Raw genomic sequence first — 20,396 nt, forward strand, 5'->3', positions numbered from 1 at the left:
GTATATTCGTTCCTGAAATATTTTTTTGATACACTTTCAAATCTTAATCATCATAGTTTTTAGTTTTACTAAGAAAAATTTGAGAGTACAGACCAGGAGTCAGATTACAACTCATTCCACTAGAAAATGTAATTTTATTGTCATAAATTTTTAGTTCCTTATATGATTATTGACTTATTTCTGAATACGAATTGTCATTCATAAAATTTTCCGTCATCCATTTCATATATGATGTCATCCTGAAGAGAGGTGTACCTTTCCTGCATCTACAAAATGGGTTCCTCAAACTCGAGAGTAATAGATTTTCCAACCTTTGTTGTTTTGCGCTTCGCCTTGAGGATCGGGAATCTTACATATTCAAGCATCCCTGTCTTCGATAGCTGTGTCTTTTTATTAAACTTATTGAACCCTTTAATTACAACGCTCATCTGGTTATCCTGATTCAAACGGAGGTTGAGCTGTTTGGACTTGGTACAGTTGTTAGAAATTGTTATAGTCTGGTCACAAACTACTTTATTAGTTGTTTACTAGTTGGTGTTAGCTGGTTACTTGCTGTTATCAGATGGTAACTATCTGTTTAGTAGCTGTATGCTACATGTTCAATAGTTTTTATTAGTTGTTAACTAACTGTTATGAGCTGTTATAGTCTTATGTTAAGAATGATCAAAAGTTCTTGTCCTCTAGACAACTTCCGATGTGAAGTAAAAACTTAGGCTTGTGCAGGTCCTCTTTATACACTATATAAAGCTCACACATACACGTGCCCATACATTGATTTTCAACCCCTAAATGTAAATTAACCATTTAAAAAGACCCGTTCTAACTCCACATCTTCTACGAAAGAAAGTAGAAGAGCGAGGCACAGGTGTCCACAGTTGTATGTACCAAAGTCTTGAACTCTATTGTAATTGTATTCTATATCCCAAGTATTTCACAACTTGGCTATAGATTTTAAAAACTATCAAAGTAATGTATACTATTTTTATTTTTATTAGATGGAATCCAATAAGTACCACTTGATCGTGAATTATATAGGTTTACTATACCACACTCCCGACTTTTTGGTGCTTCTGGGAGTAAATCTCTCACAAATACCCCTCTAAAATGTGGGATAAATTTCATAGCAAAGGTCTATTGGGTACCAGAGAAATTAATTTTTTTAAACCACCAAAGGTCTGAGGGCTGTCAAGATCGACACGATTGGAAGAAAACCTCCAATTTTGAGTACATTAATTACACGAAGTATTTTAAAATTTTTCTTAGAACTAATTGATTGATGAATTGATTTACGTGCAATTTTAATTGCACTCAAAATGTCTAATGATTTTTATTATACCCTTGCAGAGGGTTTAATGATTTTTGTCAGAACTTTGCAACGCAGTGATGGAGTCGTTCCCGACCCCATAAAGTATATATATTCTTGATCAGCATCACTAGACGAGTCGCTTTAGCCATGTCCGTCCGTTTGTACGCAAACTAGTCTGTCAGTTTTAAATCTATCGGCCTGAAACTTTCCCAAAAGTCCTTTTTCTTTTGCAGGTAGTATATGCTCCCATAGGAAATGACGGAAATTTTTTTTTTTTAATTGTATCTTTGCTGTTTTTTAACATAAACCCTCCTACGCTTGTTAATATCATATTTTAATAAGTTCTGAATTTCGAATTTAATTTTATCAAAATCGGACGACTATATCATATAGCTGCCATAGGAACGATCGGAAATTTGGTGGGAAAATAATATGAAACAAATTATGGATTCGGTGTTTTTAGACATATTATCTTATACCATTGGGAATATAATTTTTTTTATTTTTAAGAATTTCGAATTAAATTTAATAATTATAACTGCAAGGGTATATAAAGTTCGGCTTGCCGAAGTTAACTACGTTTCTTGTTTAACTTATAACCTCATACGCTTACAAATAATATTTTTAAATAGTTTTGAGTTTCGAACTTAATTTTATCAAAATCGGACGACTGTATTATATAGCTGCCATAGGAACAATCGGAAAATTGGTGGGAATATAATATGAAACAAACTACAGCTTCGGTGTTTTTTGACATATTATATTATAAAATTGGGAATATCATTATTTGTATTTTTGAGAATTTCAAATTAAATTTAAAAATTATAGCTGCAGGGGTATACAAACTTCGGATTCCCGAAGCTAACTTCCCTTCTTGTTATTTATGTCAAATATATAGTCATATACGAACGGCCCTCAAGGGGACACGCTAAGGTTAATGTGGCCCTTAGTTGTCCGGTTGATCGAGGTGTTTTCGGCGATGGCAAGAAGTTTGCCTGGTTCCCTGCTGGAGGCGTCTCCTAGTGATGCCAGTACTGGGACACCGAGGTAACTTCTTCTTTCTCGTGAGAAAGCCGGGCAATTGCAGATTAGATGTTCCGGGGTTTCGATAGCCCTCGATTTATCGCATTTTCTGCAAGTGCGGCTGTTGAGTATTCCGAGTGTGGTTGCGTGTAATGCGGCCAAACAGTGGCCTGTGAGTATTCCCACTAACAGTCTGCAATCTTTCCGCGGTATATGCATTACATAGTGGCTGAGTGTATCGTTGCGCTCTTTGCACATAGTTCTTTATTTTACTTTGCTAAAAACAAAATCTTAAAAAACTGCAATTTGGTTAACCAATACACATCACAACATTTTTTGGAATTAATATGATAATTGTCCAAGAACCCGCGTTTCCATACTATTTCAGATGGTCTGTTTGATCTTTGGCCGTAGGTTGATGATTCAGCAGCGATGTGAATATTTCGCACAAGCATCTCAGTAGCTTCGTCAATGTCATCAGGAGTGTTCAGTGTTCATGATGAGGTGAATGATGAGGTGAATAAACCGTTCATAGCTTCCTGAAACTGTGGAAAATTTGCATTCTGGGGCAGGTTGCTAGTTTTGTGGGAAAGCGGAAAATCTGTACTGGATTATTAATTGGATGTGGTCCGAACTCAGATTAAGAATTTCAGAGATGGTTAAAAAATCAGCACGAAATCCTTTGTAGATGGCAAAGCCTATGGCTGATGGCATGCGTTGGCTGTATGGGTAATGTGTAGACCCTCCGGTAGCAAGTACCTGCATAAGAGATGTGAGTACTATATCCGCTAAATTTCTGCCCCTGTTTGTAGATGATGCGCACTCCAGTCCCCTGCAATCATAAAATTTGGTCGAAGCTCACTTAGAAGCTCTTCGTAGTGGTTAGCTGTGAGCTGAGAATTTTGGAGACAATATTTAGACGCAATGACTACTTTCCCTTGGTCAGTTTTGACGTTGACCGCAACACACTGAGCCGTTTGGTGTTCCACACTTAGGAATTGGTAGTATTCAAGGCACGTCATTTTGGTCTATTAATGAAACAAACAATATGACCAAGCAAGGTTAACCTTTCTTTAATGTGTTAATCGGGAGTGGAGTGATGAACACCTCGAATAACCACGCGATAAGATCTGATAGATTTACTGATAGCTCTATACGTGTCTGTGTCTGAATCTACAGCAAGGATTGAAACGGAATTGTTAGAATGGCATTACGGAGTATTTAGACGGATGAACGGTTTTGTCTGTGGATCGGATAAACACGTGAAGATTCTCGCAGTTATTGATCACAATTGGCGGTGGCTTGTGATTGGGCAGGTGTTTGGCAATGCTATTTTGGCTATTGTTGGAGTTATTATTGTTGGTAGTATTGTTAATACTGTTTTGTCCTACACTGTTGGATTGACGTTGTTGTTGTTGCTGCAGCTACCATGGCCTGGTCAGGGTTGTTCCTCAACTGGCTTGCTGTTTGATAAGCTCTTATATCTTCTTCGGTTGAGTCCATGGACGGCGTTTGTTACAATCTTTATCGTCGCCGGATATGGCTTCTAGCTCGGGTTCAATGTCTTGGGATGATAAAGGTAATGCGTTGATGGAACTGTTTTTATAAATGCTGCAACATTTTTGTAAGGAGGAACTTAGAGCATTAGTCATAGTCTTCTGTGCCTTAGCCACCTTTGAATGGATGTCAAATTCGGATTCGGAGTCCGACAATGTAGGTATATTGGAGGCTGTGCACTGCTTGGTACTGCTTTACCGACTTCCAGTACACAAACCCACATAGAGTATGTTTCACGCAAGCAGTCATAGCATAGTGGGCAAGGTGTGCACCTTACCGGCAGGGGGCACCAGGTTCAAATGCGGGGAACGGATTTCTGTTTTTTTATTTTATTTTTATTAAGTTTATAATTGAATTTGAATTTGAGTTCGAAGTAGCGGTAATTTACAAGATCAACAAATTGCAACTGTTTCCTTTTGACCTCTGTTTTACTTGTTTTCGTGATACATCAGATCTAAGGGAGCGTTTGAACACTGTCACAAATTGATGTGCCACAAAGGTGGACTTGTCCATAGAGTCTTCACAAAGAATTTCGCAAGCGATGCAAAAACGCGTCTGCACTCCACGAAAGCATTTTCGAGACTGGTCCTTTGCTGTTATGGGAGTAATTCATTTGTTGGACAAGGTAACAATTCCATGGGTGTAGACCATTTAACTGTTATATTGGTTAAATTGACCGCAGGGGTGTTCAGCGTATCTTGTGAATCTCATAAAGATTCCACATAATTTACAAAAGCAGCAAGAGGCTGCTGAATGCCTTAAGCGGCGACAATTGAAAAACTGCTGGAACGCTTTGATTAAGTGATGTCGGTCATGACGACGACGCTGCAAATGTTACAGAGCGTGACGTCTAAGCCGACTAACTACGGATCCTCCAGGAACGTAACATTGACATTTTGTTAATCTCAGATACAAATTTTACCAGTCGTTCTTTCTTTCGAATCCATGGATATGCACTGCGCCAACCACCCCGATGATAGAAATAGTGGTGGAGCTGCTGTCATTAACAAACCGTCCCTGGACTATCACCTGAGCACCACAATAACTGAGCCTCACCTGCAAGCTATTGCCGTTGCAGCTCAATTTGGTCACGTCGTTAGGAAGAATTTCGTTTAGCGCAGCCTACTGTCCTCCTGGACAGCCTTCTGCGCCTTTTCGGCTCTGTGGGTAGCCGCCATTCTGACACTCTGATGTCTGTTGTCTCTTGCTCATCCATGCATCATCCATGATCAAGCCCCTCACATGTTTTCCCGTAAACGAAGCTCACATTGATTTCAAAATAGCAGAAGTATTTGCAAGCGATCTGTCTACCGCCCACATAACCACATATTGATATCACGGGTAGGTGGCGCATTTCAATCTCGCTTTGCTGCTTGCATACCTCCATTTCCCTTTGGTTCCATTAGCTGAGTAACGGGTATCTGATAGTTGAGGTACTCGACTATAGCGTTCTTCCTTGTTTTTTTTTTGTCGTTTAAGTTCAATATGGAGAACAACGTTTCTATGCAGAAGCGGCTTAAACTTGTTAAAGAAACTAATTTGGACGAAGGCTGTCTAATAAATTTAACTGGTTCGTTTGCTGTTACACTATTTACAATTCAACACTACTTATTTAATTAAACTTTTTTAATAATATTAGAGTGCGGATATACCTATGAAAAACTTATATACATTGAAAATGAGGTCTTTAATGTCATTTTTCCTAATCGGGAATACAATGCGATGCGCTCCGAATTTAGATCCAAATTACTTGATTGGAAACTTTCAAAAGTGAGAAATTTCAATCGATGTCACTTAAAGCAAACTGTTTTGTGAGTTTTTTTCAGGGTCTTATCATACCGGTTTTAAATCATTTGCAGACAATTACACAGTCAGACCCTATTTCTATGCCAACTCTAAGCTATTTATCAAAATTTAACAAGGAATTTTAAAAACAAAGTGGTCTTTTGCTAAATTATTAAGAGTACAATTGGGTAAAGGTTAATTTTATGATGTTTATTATTTATTATATTTTACTTTACTATTTTATTATAATTTGTTGTTTCTATTGGTTTTCTTTACTAAATAAAAATCTAGAGCACACACGAAATACTACAATCTTCTGAAATTGGCAAACAAATTATTGTTGTAAAGAAGGAAGGAGAAGCAACCCAGGAGGTATACTTTATAAAAGACTTCATAACCACCAAAGGAAAAATAAGAGGGCTTGAAAAGTAATACAGCTGCAAGCGACAGATAATTTTGTAGCCTCTATCGATATTTTTGATCAGATTTGTGGAAAGTGACATACGATTAGTGAAAATATTTAATAAGTCAGCCAATAACTTTACAAGAGGTAGTCGAAGAGTTTCCACTCTACAAGCAGGCAACCGGATACACTTTTGTAAACACGATGCCAAGTGTTGGCTTGTAATTATTTGTTTGGTTTCGTAATGTCTTTGTGTGTTTTTAGATATTTATATTTGATAACTATTAATAACATTTTGTTTTTAGTTGGAGCACGACTTTTGTCAACTGCATTGTGGATTTTAAAATGGTCTGACTAATAAATGGGCTACCACGGTTCCAAACTTACTTCAAATTTTTAATGCGATCGTGAAGAACATTTTTTATAAAAACCTTAAGGTATCAATAGACGACAATACGGATTCGAGTAAGTACATATTAACATTTATATTCTGCCCTATAATACAAAATAATAAACAAAAATCTTTATTTTAGACTCTAAGGATTGCATTTTGTTCAAGCTGCTGCACGCCACCCTCAAACCGTCATATCGCTATTTAGCAAAATACCACACAGTTCCTGAGAAAGGCAACAATACAGGACAGCGTCAGCAGTTGTATAACACATGTAGCAACTATAAATGACTTGCAAAATCAGCTGGAGTTGCGAAACCAGAAATCGTTAGAATTGGAATCCACAATTCAACCATTTCTTATAGTTGTCGGAAAGGATTTAAAACATTTAACTGAATTTTATGTTTGTGTTGGCACGATTACCTACACGTTTAACGCATTCATTTTAGCTTTAGATACATGTTTTAAAGCATTTCAAGTATTTTCCTTAAAGTATCCGGAAAAGTCCCACAAAGTTTGGAGTTTTTTGCAAACTAATTTTTTTGGAATTGAATCCATTTTTGATCGAAAACACACTTGTGTATCAAAACTAATACAAAACTTGGAGTATGCCTGTATATAGTCTTTTTTGTTTAATCTTATTCCTTTATATTATGTTATCCACTTGTATGTAAGTTTGTAATCACCTTAATATAATTTTTTGTTTACATTTTGTTTTTATGTTACCTTATATGTTAGCTTATAATTTTAGAATTAGCCTTAATTTTTAACATATTTGCAATGAAGCTACAATGTTTTAAGTGTTTTAAAGAGTTTTCCAATATTGAAAGTCTATGTTACCATTTCAAGAACCATCATGGATTAAAAATAATCGACATTTATAAATGTGTAAATAATGAGTGTCGTCAGGAGTATTCTTCTTTGCATAGATCTAGATCCCACCTCAAAAGACATTTAAGCATAAAATCAGTTCAGAGTAACAATGATAATTCTGTGCAGAATCCAAGTTGTTCAGCTGTGGAGTGTTTTGATGAAGATGGCCCAAGTTGCTCCCAAAATGTTGTTACTCCCAGTTTCCCTGAAAATGTTCCTTTAATAACACATGTTTCGATTGAAAATCAGATTTCCAGTCTTGAGGAAAAAATTCTATCAGTATGTTAAGATACACTTACAAAATTATACGCGAAAGACAATTTTTGTAGGAAAGACGTTTTTTACATAAAGGAAAGTATAGAAGTAGTAAACAAAGTTATAGTAGATTCCGTTAAGCAGCTATTGTTAGATAAATTACAAAAGGAGTTTTAAGCTCAAACCGATTCATTTTTAAAGTTTTGTTCTACACCATTTAAAAACATAAGCACAGAGCACAAACTCCTAAAAAAAACTCCTCTCTGATGAATCTTTTGAAAAACCAATTGTGTTTGACGTCAACAATGAAGTTCAGGAAGTTCAAAAGGGTTATAAGCCCACCCTAGATGCCGGTAATATAAAAGGTTGTGTAATGTCAATCGATTTTCAAATTAAAAAGTTTTTCGAATTACCAGGCATTTTAGATGAAACTCTAGACAATATGAAAACACTTCAGAGCCAAACAAAAATTTCTCAATATGTCAATTCAGATTCATGGAAGGAAAAACTACAGCACTTTAAATCGAAAATAGTTATTCCCATTTTTTTCTTTCTCGATGGATTCGAAGTAAACAACCCACTAGGAAGCCATTCCGTAGTGGACAACATATGTGGCGTTTACTATACATTTCCTGTAATTCACCAACATTTTTTGTCAAAACTTGATTAAATTTTTGTCGCGGCTTATTTTAAAAGCCTTCATAAAAAAAACAAGGAAGAACGCTATAGTCGAGTACCTCGACTATCAGATACCCGTTACTCAGATAACAAACTTTAAAATAAGTTAGCCGCGCAGTTTGTTCTCTCTCCCTTGCTCTCATTTCTCGGCTCTGCTTTTGTTTCAGCCAGCGCCAAGAATGAGAAAGCAACACATAAAATAGACAAAAAACATTTATATTTATGTATGCTTGCTAAACATACACAATTTTAAGGCACATTCTGTATTTCAAAATATTTGGTTGAATAGCTTTGTTTGAGAGAATTCTATTTGCCTCGGATATTAGATTGCAATTTTTTACGTCTACACACATGCATAAATACATATGTATGTATGTATGTCGTTTTCTGGCTCTTGTGTCAAGGCTTGTCCTAACTACTTTGGTTTGAGAGCATTGGACTGAAAACGGAAAAGTTTTTTTGGGACAATCTATAGGTATTTATTAAGCTAATTCATATTCTTTGAAAGAGATAAATAAAGATGTACAGATCTTTAAAGGTTTTTGCCCGTCAATGGGACAAATGGATAAAGGGTTCATTATTCAATAGAATAAGTTAGCCGCGCACTTTGCTCTCTGTGAGCGCCGGCAGGGCTTTTTTCTTTGCCGCTAAGTTCGGCCGGCAACTATTTACATACACACACATACACGCGTAAAAACATTTCGCATTGTCTGGCTCTGACGTCATAGCTTTTTTCTTTGGAGGTTTGTGGGCGTTAGAGTGGGCGTAGCAAAATTTTTTTCTGGTCAATCGATAGGTATTGACAAGACTAATACATTTCAGTTAAAATTTTCTATCTAGCATCAAAACTGTAGGAGTTACATTTTAGGGCGGTTTGTGGGCGTTAGAGTGGGCGTGGCAGTCTACAGAAACAAACTTGCGCTGCGTAAGAAGCTCAGGAATCTGTACGCCAAATCTCAATAGCCTAGCTCTCATAGTTTCCGAGATCTCAGCGTTCATCCGGACAGACGGACAGGCGGACAGACGGACATGGCTAGATCGACTCGGCTAGTGATCCTGATCAAGAATATATATACTTTATGGGGTCGGAAACGCATCCTTCTGCCTGTTACATACTTTCCGACGAATCTAGTATACCCTTTTACTCTACGAGTAACGGGTATAAATATGGCGATGATATATTTTTCAAACCTCTTATAAAAACATTTGAAAAACTTCAAGAAGTTGGCATAACAATAACTACGAATATCGGGCCCAGGAGAATATATTTTGTTTTATCAAATATTCTTGGAGACAATTTAGGTCTGAACGAAATTCTTGGCTGTACAACTTCATTTAACGCATCTTTTTACTGCCGATTTTGCATTCTGTTACAAGAGGAAAATGCCAAAGGATATCTTGCATTATCAGAAAATTTAAGAACGAAAGACAGCTATGAAAAAGCAGTTAAAGAAATTAATTTAAGGGTAACTGGCATTAAATCGAGTTGCATTTTTAATGAGCTTAGATATTTTCATGTAACAGACAATTTTATTGCTGACGTTATGCACGATTTGTTTGAGGGTGTTTGTAGGTACAGTGTATATGAAATTCTGGCACACTTTACTTTTAAGGAAAAGTTTTTTACTTTAGAGAGTTTTAACTTTCGCAAAAAAATGTTTGAGTACGGTGAAACCGAAATCGGAAACAAATCAATCGATTTTGAGCTTCATCAGCTTACAAGTTCTTCGATTAAAACCTCAGCATCTGAAATGAAAACTTTAATGCATAATTTTACATTAATAGTTGGAGATTTGGTTCCTAATGGAAATGAGTTTTGGACATATCTTACCAATTTAATTACATTAATTCATTTGTTGCTAAGGAATAAATTTGATTCAGAATTTTTTAATAATTTATCTCTTCTTGTTTAAAATATTAGTTAGGATTTTGTGCGATAATTTGACAAGCCCCTTAAACCAAAATTTCATTTTCTCACTCATTTTCCGCATATAATAAGAAGGAGTGGGCCTCCGAAATACTTTTGGAACTTTAGGTTTGAGGAAAAACATAGGGAGTCTGAAATGTATTCACGAAATGTTATGTGCCGAAAAAATATTTCATATTCCCTTAGCATGAAATAATAAAAAAACCTTTTCTGACATAAAATCATCAGAATATTTTCTTATAATGGATAATACTAAAAATAATTTTCAAAATTTTTTAATTAAACTCTTGGAATATATGGGTCTTACATATTAGGAAGAAATTTTTTTAACTCTTAGAAAAGATGAACAAAATTTAAACTTACATAAATTAAAACCCATTTAAATTACAAATAATAGGGTATTTCCCTTTGTCTTAAGTGAGCGTTATAAATTATTAGTATTTAATGAACACTATTAACCCTTTAAAGTCGGCCCGCCTATCCATGTACACCTGGTCGGCGGCAGAAAATTTATAAGATTAAAAAATTATAAAACACACATTTAACTTTAATAAAAAAAAACAAATTTGTCTTTAAAAAAATGCAAATTAAATTATTAATCTTTTTTGGGTGTGAAATCAACAATCGTATCAAGTTAACCCTAAAAATTGTCTTTTTATAACCCGAATGAGCATCAAATTAGAGGTGCAGAAACATCGATGTTTTCGAAACATCGGAACCATCGATGGATCGTGACCACCATCGATGTTTTCACAAACAACTCTGCGCTCGGTGAGAAAAAATAAGCCTAAAGTAAAGTCTACCAGAGCCGATGCCATTATTGCCACAAGGCAATATATGGAAAAAGAAAACATTCCTGACACTTGCGACTTCTTGAAGTATTGGGAGGTATGATTTTTAAATAATTATGACTAACATGTTAAAAAAGAAATGTTTTTTACAGATGACTGCTGACTAGAGCTGCAAAAAAATCGATGGAACCATCGATAGTATCGATGGTTTGCCGCCGGTCACCGACTTCGATATTTTTCAGACTATCACGATAGTTTTACAAAAAATTCGATCTAATAAGAAGGTACGCACATTTTGCATACGGAAAATGTAATATATATTAATTTTTTCTCGTTTTCGACAGAAATATTCAAATTCTGGTGGTTCCGGTGTTGTTTGAGTTCCTTTAAAATGGCTGGCGGTGCAAAAAGCAAGTGGATGGCAAAGACATAAAGAGCTTAAATTCACATATATTCTTCATGAAACTATAGGTGGAGACAAGGATAGGAGCAGAATGTGAAGCAGGGTGTGGAGCAGGATGTGGGAATCGTGTGCAACGTGCAAGGAGCAAAGTCGTTAAAAAAGGTCAACCGGCTTGGAAGTTCGGTGTGGGATCTTTTTGAGAGGACCAAAGATGGAAAGACAGCCAAATCGGTTTTTACCAAAGAAATGTGATTTGATTTCTCATAAATATGTATTAAAAAGATCTCACTTGAATTTAAACTTATTGCGTTTTTAGTTGTCAATAATTGAAAATAATGATTTATTTTAAGGAACACCCCTATTATATTGGTTTTACATGAATACCCCTAACGTTTATATATGAGCGATACTATCGCGATAGTATCGAGGCTTAGTCCGCAAACTATCAAGACTATCGATGGGGCTACCATCGATGTTTTTGCAGCTCTACTGCTGACAACGAACTGAAATTGGTTGCAAAAAAATTTTTCTGTATACAAGCCTCGTCCTGTGAGTCTGAACGAGTATTCAGCAAAGCTGGACAAACCATATCTGACCGCAGGACAAGGCTTAAACCTGAAGTGGTTGATCAACTTTTTTTCCTGAATAGAAATAGACACTTTAAATGATCTCAAATAAATCTCATGTTACTGTTTGTGCTGTTTCTGTTCTTTTTGCATTTTCTTTTTTTTTTTAAACATCGATGTTTCACTCGATGTTTTTTTTGAAAACATCGATGGACACGAACATCGATGTTTCTGCACCTCTACATTAAATTACTGCGAAATAGTGTCAGTGTGACCACACATTCTTACTAAAAAATGCCAATGCGTATTGTCCTTTTGATACCAAAAAGTGGAAAATTGATATTTTCGAAAATATCAAAATTACACCAAAATAGTGTCAGTTAGATGTTCTTCGTATCAGAGATTTGTTGTTGGTTTTTCGTATTTTTATACCCGTTACTCGTAAACGGGTATTCTTCGGAAAGTTGTAACAGGTAGAAGGATACGATTTCGACCCCATAAAGTATATATATTCTTGATCAGGATCATTAGCCGAGTCGATATAGCCCTGTCCGTCTGTCCGTAAAAACGCTGATATCTCGGAAACTATCAAAGTTGGAGAATTGGGACTTCAGATTAAGATTCCTTGGCTTTGTACGCAGCGCAAGTCTAACGCAAACAAACCGCCCAAAACTGTGGCACCCACAGTTTTCATGCTAGAAAAAAATTTTTTACTGAAATTAATTTGTCTCAGTACCTATTGTTTGAGTTAACACAGTTGGTCAAGCCATCTCTATCTACCTTTGCTCCCTTAAGCTGAGTAATACGTATCTGTAGCTTTCGTCCTTGTTTTGTTTTAATTCTTTTGTGACTTTTAAAATAGTTTAAAAGCTGTAATATTCACTGGGAAAGTTTTATGAACAGCTTCTAACCGAAATCTAGCCCAAATTCGTACATAAACCCGAAATTTGTAAGGAAATACAGTTTTGTGCTTTCCTTCAACTTTAAGCTTAGTAACGACACAAACCATGCATAAATTGATGACCTAAATGTCGAGCTTCAGCACATTAAACGTTAAAATTTGTAAGAACAAAATCAAATATAATACTAAATACATCACTAAGTACGACTTATTCACAACTTGTAGCCGATTGAGACCATGTTGTTTTCGATAAAAAAGTGGCACCACTTGATTTTATTTAATAATTCGTATCTTTTCAAACAATAAAAGGGAAGAACGCTATTGTCGAGTGCGTCGACATCAGATACCCGTTACTCAGCTTAACTAACTTCAAAATAAGTATACTTTTTACATCTATTATTTTTGTTCTACTTCAAATTTTACACTTTTCACTTTTATCTACTGGCTGGGACTTCATTGACGATGTTCTTGCTAAATCAGGCTGAAATCACTACTCTTTAACTAAAGGTTCCATTTTAACTTTTTTCATGGTATTGACAAGAGGAAAAAATATTTATTTTAAGTTTTTATCTTTAAAAATGCTGACGCCACAGTTTTGGGCGGGTTGTGGGCGTTATACACCTGCTGAAATACACTTGCGATACGGAAGAATATCTGGATCTCTATGCTTAATCCAAGCTTTCAGAAACAAAATCTCGTTAAACTTTTTTAAAACTATTAAAAATTGTGGATGCCAAATAATTAAATGTTTTAATAAATAGTACAAAAACTATATGACAATGTGTGGTGAATTTTGCTTTACATATTTTACAACAAAACATGAGAAATCGCTATAGACGATGGTCTCGACTATTGGATACCCGTTAATCAGCTTAAGGGAGTGCGAGAGGGATTGATTTATGATTAAAGCAACTCTGCTCTTTTCACTAACACATCTAGCCTATAGCGCCACCTATCCTCTTCTTCTATAGCGCCACTTGGCCTACAGCGAAAACAAGCCTATAGCGCCCTAGCGGCTTGATGGCTTATTAGTGAAAACAGCTTATTGGCTGCATGTGGTGTGCAATCTGGATTGAATTGCAAAATATTTATTATTTATTGGTAAAACCTTTTTAATGACTGGCTTGTATGTTAACATGTTGATAGGTATTGATAACAAGAAAATACTCTCATTTAAATTTTTACAAAATTTTAATACATGTGGGCGCTAGACGGGTTTTATGGTTATAGTCATTTGTTATTGTTTTAAAGTGGGCGTGGCAACCTGCTGAGACAAGCTGGTGCTGCGCAGGAAGCCCAGGTATCTGCGAATTACAAAAACGGATCTCGTTTAAAAAAAATAATATAAACTTTTATTTAAATTATTTAAACTTTACTTTCACAATTATTTTTAGACAGTGATATCTTATGCTAATTTTCCGACTGCCCAAGCTTGGTTGGTTCTCTTCCCTTGTTGCCTCGGGATCGAAGCTTTTGAAAGCTTGTCCTCGTAATTTCCCGAAGTCTTTATTCCGACCTTAATGACCAAGTAGGATTGCTGTGATCAGCATGAAAAATTTGAATGCAAAGGCGACACCTTAAATATGGGATCCCGGTGTCATAACTCTAGCGGATGTTTAGACTTGAGCTTGTCTCGACGTTGCTGGCTACCGTGGGGGAATTTGTTTACATCTGTCTCAAGCTTGACTCGCCGTTGGTTTATAAGGTGCGAGTGTGAGAATGCTTATGTGATAAGAACTTGTGAGAACTCAGTAGCAAGCTTTGCCAAAATAATTTGTTTACAATATTAATAGGAATAGTTAATTAAATTTATAGTTAATTTGCATGCCTAGTTTAACACTCTAGCTCTCAGCGTTCATACAGACAGGCGGACAATCGGACATGGCTAGATTGACTCGGCTAGTTATCCTAATCAACAATATATATATGTATATTCTTCTATCTGTAACATACTATCCGGCGAATCTAGTATACCCTTTAACTCCACAAGTAACGGGTATAACAAGGAAGAACGCTATAGTCAAGTGCCTCGACTATCAGATATCCGTTACTCAGCCTGTTTGTGGGGAAGACAACAAATATGCCACCCTAATATTTATAATTAATAACGCACGAAAAGGTTATAATACATGTACAGCGTTTATTCGGAGCGGCAGACGGACTGTGAAAAAGCTTGGCTCCAAGATCTTCATATACACTTGTCAGAAAACGTATGCGTACAAACATTTCTGGGAACTTTAGAGTTAAAAATAAAACATGTTACAAATATCTTAAAAATTTTATTTTAGTTTTTACAGATATTATCTTTATTCACCTTCCGTTTAATGAAACTCTTAAATTTTAAACACTTATACTTTTTCTTATATAAATTAAAATGTACAAAATGGCCCGATTTCGCATCAGAAAAAGTGTGCGTACAAAATCAAAAATCATAAGAAAACTCCATGTTTTTTGCAACTTATTCAATCTATGCCTCGTCGCCTGAATGCTGTCTTGGATGCCAAAGGACACCACACCAAATATTGATTTCGTTTTGAATTTAACCAACGCTTACATTTTGCAAAGAATTAATTCACAACTGATTATAATCTGACTTTTTGTTTTTGTTATTTTTTCCTAAGTTTCATGCTGAAATATGCTCTGTTTTTTATTCATAGTTGTAGATATTAGGCACCTTAACCATAATATAAAAGAAAAAATTAAACGTGTCCTATTCTTGTTAATAAAAATACAACTTTAAAATGAATTTTAATGACATTTTTCCTTTTGCAAAGAATTATTTGGCAAACTGTATGCTTATGTGGGCGGCAGATAGATTTAAGCGTTTTGTGCGGCTTGTGTACTAAAAATTAAAAATGTGCAGTGGACTAAGAATTCGTTAGCGATATCGCAAACGAAAGTTACGCAAAAGTTAAACGTGCAACGAGTATAGATTCGGATCCAAAAACGACAAAAAAACGAACTACTGGTCGCTCATTTTGTGGCAGGCAAAGTTTCATTTTGGATATTTCGAAAACGGATCGTTTTCGAGCCTTTTATAATAGCTTTAGCGAGGCGATTTTAATATTATTAGCCGAAATTAAAACTAGACGCGGCTCTTAAAAGATATCATTAAACGGTTGCAAACATGCTGTTCTGCGATAGCTTAAGATGATTAGGAAAACTTAAAAGTAGGTCAGGATAATCTAGAGATAGGTGAGGAAAATTTAGAAAATCATGAACATTTAGATGTAGATCAGGAAAATTGATTAGGAGGTCAAGATAATGTAGAAGGTAATCAGGAAGATATAGAAAGCATTGAGTCCGATCAGGGAGACTTAAATTTTAAGTTAAAGCAGTGGTTTATAAAGCACAAGCCAACTCGTAGTTGCGCTATAGATCTAATCAAAATTTTAAATGAAGAAAATTTAAATGTTAGGCCTTTTTATAAATTTAAACGCAGCAATACGTTAGATATAGATGGAAATAGATGGGGGTTCCTATTTGCATATTGGCTTATCGAAGCAATTAGATAAATTATCTGTGGTAGCAGATCTTCCAGAAGTTTTAAGCATTGACGTTAATATTGGCGGTCTTCCCTTAACTAAAAGCTCTTGTGCACAATTGTGGCCTATTTTAGTTCGTGATATTAATATTAATAAATGCCCCGCCTTTCCAGTAGAATTTTTTTCATCTAAAAATAAGCAATCTAATTGTGTTCAATACATGTCAAAATTTACTAGTGAATTGTCCGATCTTATCATAAACGGACTAACAATTTCAAACAAAAAAGTAAATTTAGAACATAGGGCGGTGGCTTGTGATGCACCTGCAAGGGCATTTGTTACAGGAACCCCTGGACATATATCCAGTCACGGCTGTACCAAATGTCTTCAGGTTGGTCGCAAAGTAGATGGTACATTAACATACAGTACTGTTGCTAGTGAGTTAATTACTGATGAAGACTTTGCGAATAAAATTTATCTAAACCATCACAGCAAAGATTATTTGAACAGTCCGTCGGCTTTTGAAACGCTTGGTGATAACCCAAGTTCCTTTAGATTGTATGCATCTTATTGAGTTGGGGGTGTTCACGCCAAAAGGGCGTTTAATTTCAGGAGGCAGTGTCGAGCGGCAGTTTTATCCAGATTTTTACACCTCGCGCGCTCGCACTGCCGTCCCTTCTCCCTCTCCATCTCTCCCCTAAGTCACCGCTCTGCTCTGGAGCGCTTAAGTTAAGTTAGGCTTAAGCTGTTCATGTTTCAAAGTGTACTAATAAACACCTACGCACGTCGCGTAAAAACCCAAAAGTACCCGCGTATTTTTATGCGTACCATTCGATCTTGGGGCTTCAACTATTTCATCGATCAAGCCGCACCGCCCCAACAGGGGGTAATGCGCAAATTTTTAGAACGAATTTATTATAACAAACTTATAAATAAAGTTTCAAAACAAACCAAGAACAGTGTTTCCGCTAAATTAATGTTAATGCGTTGTTAATGTTGCAAGGAAGCCGAGGACATTGTTAGAACTTCCTAACTGGAAAAGCACTGAGTTTAGGCAATTCTTATTATACACTGGTTTTGTAGCTCTAAAAGATTTGATGACCAGTATTATTTATTTTTATTACTGCTCTGTGCATTTAGATTGCTATGTTCGCAAAAGCAACGGCGAAATAATATTGAAAATGTTCAACAAATATTAAATTTATTTGTTGAAAATTTCCCCATTGTATTTGGAGCAAACAGTGTGACTTACAATGTCCACGGCTTACTCCATGTAAGAGATACTATCAATCAAATCGGAAATCCGGTTTCAGGATCTTCTTACTCCTTTGAGAATTACTTGCAGCTCCTTAAAAAATGTGTTAGAAAAAAATCTTTTATCTTAGAACAAATATTTAGGAAGACAGTCGAAGAAAAATACGTAGCCCCAGCAGAAGAACAAATAAAATTGGTAGGCAGAAATCTTAAAATGAACGACTGCACACTTAGTGTTAGGCAACCGGACAATTGATGGAAGGGAATTGCAAGATAGGGACAGTTTTTTTATTGAGGCAATGAATTCTTCTGGCCTAGTATAAAAAGATTTTCAATAATGGAATTTATTTAGAAAAAATAGTAGTAGTTCCATGGATGCATTTTCTTTTAAATTGGATTCTTAGTTTTTTTTTTGTAAAGGAGGTGTTTAGTCCGTAGGCGTTAGTTTATTATGAATCGGGCATATTTATTGCGACGGCGCTTTAAATATCTTTCGAAGATTTACGTACCTTGGTTTGGGTACCAAAAAAAAAGCACTTGTATTATTTTATTTATTATTCTTTTAATTTTCTATACTTACAATTATTGTTTATTTAATTTTTTTCTTATTATTTTCCCTTATTTTTGTTTATTTTTTATAATTTCTTTTATTTCTAACTATTTACGAATATTTTCGTTATTAACAATTGTTGTTTATTTTCTGTTTATTATTATTTTCATTTATGTTTGTTTATTTTTTATAATTTGATTAATTTCTACTTTTTTAATTATAATATAATACTTATTATAATATTTTACTTATTACGTTGAAGATTCAGTAGTAAGCCTATCTGATAATGGGTGTTCGACACGAATAATATCCAAAAAGTTAAAAATCAGCCAATCAGCAGTCATTCGTGTGCAAAAAAGGCGCAACGCGGTACCCAAGGTACAAAGAAGTGGTCCAGGTCGAATTTTGACTGATGCAGATGCAAGGCTTATGATGCAAAAAATTAAAAATGAGAAAAATTGTAAACCCAAGGATGCATCCGCAGCCATGGGGAAACCCGTCAGCCAGTGGACAGCGTGCCGAGCACTTAGGCGCATTGGATACGCCTCAGAAGTGAAAAAGAAGAAACCGGCCTTGTCTGATAAAAATATAAAAGCGCGATTAAAATTTGAAAGGGCGCATAAAAATTGGAAACGGGGTGACTGGGAAAGAGTTATATGGTCTGATGAATATAAATTCAATCCATACCAGTCGGATGGTAAACAATATTGTTGGAAGAAGGGGGGAGGAAATGTCATGGTCTGGAGCTGTTTTACTTGGTGGAGCGTTGGACCAATTAAGAAAATAGATGGAATTATGAAGAAGGACTATCTAGATATTTTGCAGACCCATCTTCGCGAATTTGTTGACAAATGTGCATATAAGGAGAGTGACATCACATTTCAACAAGATGACGATCCAAAACACACGTCCAAAATCGTCAAAGAATGGATCTAGATATTTTGCAGACCCATCTTCGCGAATTGGTTGACAAATGTGCATATAAGGAGAGTGACATCACAATTTAACAAGATGGCGATCCAAAACACACGTCCAAAATCGTCAAAGAATGGATCGCAAAGCAACATTTTAAGTTAATGGAGTGGCTAGCACAGAGTCCTGATCTCAATCCTATCGAAAATTTGTGGTCGATAGTGAAAAGACGATTGGGACTCTATGAATCGGTACCAGCAAACCAGCATGAGTTGTGGCAACGAGTCCATCAAGAATGGAGAGCTATTCCAAAAGAAATCATACAAAATTTGGTAGAAAGTATACCAGATCGAATAAATAGCGTAATTAAAAATAAAGGTCTTTGGACCAAGTATTAAAAAAAAAGCGTTTGTTGAAAAATTCAAATTGAGCATAACTGAGTACATGCAAGTTTATTTGGTTTTTAATTTCTTAATGAGACCAATTAGTTTATTTTGTTATATTTGGTAATGAATATTCAAAGAATAAACACAAAAAATTTGGCTTCATTTACTTTATTAATAACTTTTTTATGCGGGCCCAAAGTAAATAGTTGCAAACATGTACTCAGACTTGCACGCCACTGTACCTTTGTTTACATTTTTTTGTTCCAAGTAATGAGCGATAGTTTAGTAATGTGATACAGCGGAGTTGTCGATATTTATGTTGCGAGCTGTGGCATTAGGGGTACTCTGCTCTGGGATAAGACTGAGCTAGCGGCACTGCCACCGAAAAATATGCAGTTCGTAACATATTGGCGCCCAAAGTAAACTAAATGAATTGTCGAGGCGACGACGTCTCGCCCATTTATGACCCTGACGACCCCGTCATCCCGAACTGTGGCTTGCAACATAGATTGCAATTGCTAGGGAGTGGTGACGGGGAAGTCAGCTGCGTAGGGAAATTGAAAGTAGAACGGGAGGCTGGTCGACGAACATTGCCGACGAATTGCTCATGGTCACAGGTTTACCAGTGATGGCATCCTGGCATCCTGGTTTAAACCAAGACTTGCATCACGGAAGACACTTAAGAAAGTCTGTGATAATTTCAGTGATAAAGTAGTTTTAAAGCTTGCATTTTGTTAATTATTTATTTAAAATGTTATTTGTTAGGATGTTGGGTTCCTGGGTTTTTCTCCCCATCCTGGATTTCCAAATTTATGTCGGTTATATACTTAATTACGTACGCACAGTTACCTCGACTTAAAAAAAAAGACGGGAATGAAAAGCCTACAGGAATCCTTGAGTGACGGCTACTACCACGAAAGATAGTTCAGTTGACGAACGGCTGGGCGGTG

General features: G+C 35.8%; 1 protein-coding gene across 1 annotated transcript in view; it reads left to right on the plus strand.

Annotated features, from left to right (window-relative positions):
- The window catches only part of LOC118877764 (uncharacterized), a 45,963-nt gene extending 37,611 nt beyond the window's left edge, over positions 1-8,352 (plus strand). Inside the window, exons 2-3 of the mRNA XM_070996472.1 lie at positions 6,380-6,539; positions 6,608-8,352. Of these exons, the coding sequence (XP_070852573.1) occupies positions 6,380-6,432 (53 nt within the window). The 3' untranslated portion in view covers positions 6,433-6,539; positions 6,608-8,352. The remainder of the gene's footprint in view (positions 1-6,379; positions 6,540-6,607) is intronic.
- The last annotated feature ends 12,044 nt before the right edge of the window (positions 8,353-20,396 follow it).

Source organism: Drosophila suzukii, chromosome 3, assembly GCF_043229965.1.
Source record: "Drosophila suzukii chromosome 3, CBGP_Dsuzu_IsoJpt1.0, whole genome shotgun sequence".
Taxonomy (NCBI): domain Eukaryota; kingdom Metazoa; phylum Arthropoda; class Insecta; order Diptera; family Drosophilidae; genus Drosophila; species Drosophila suzukii.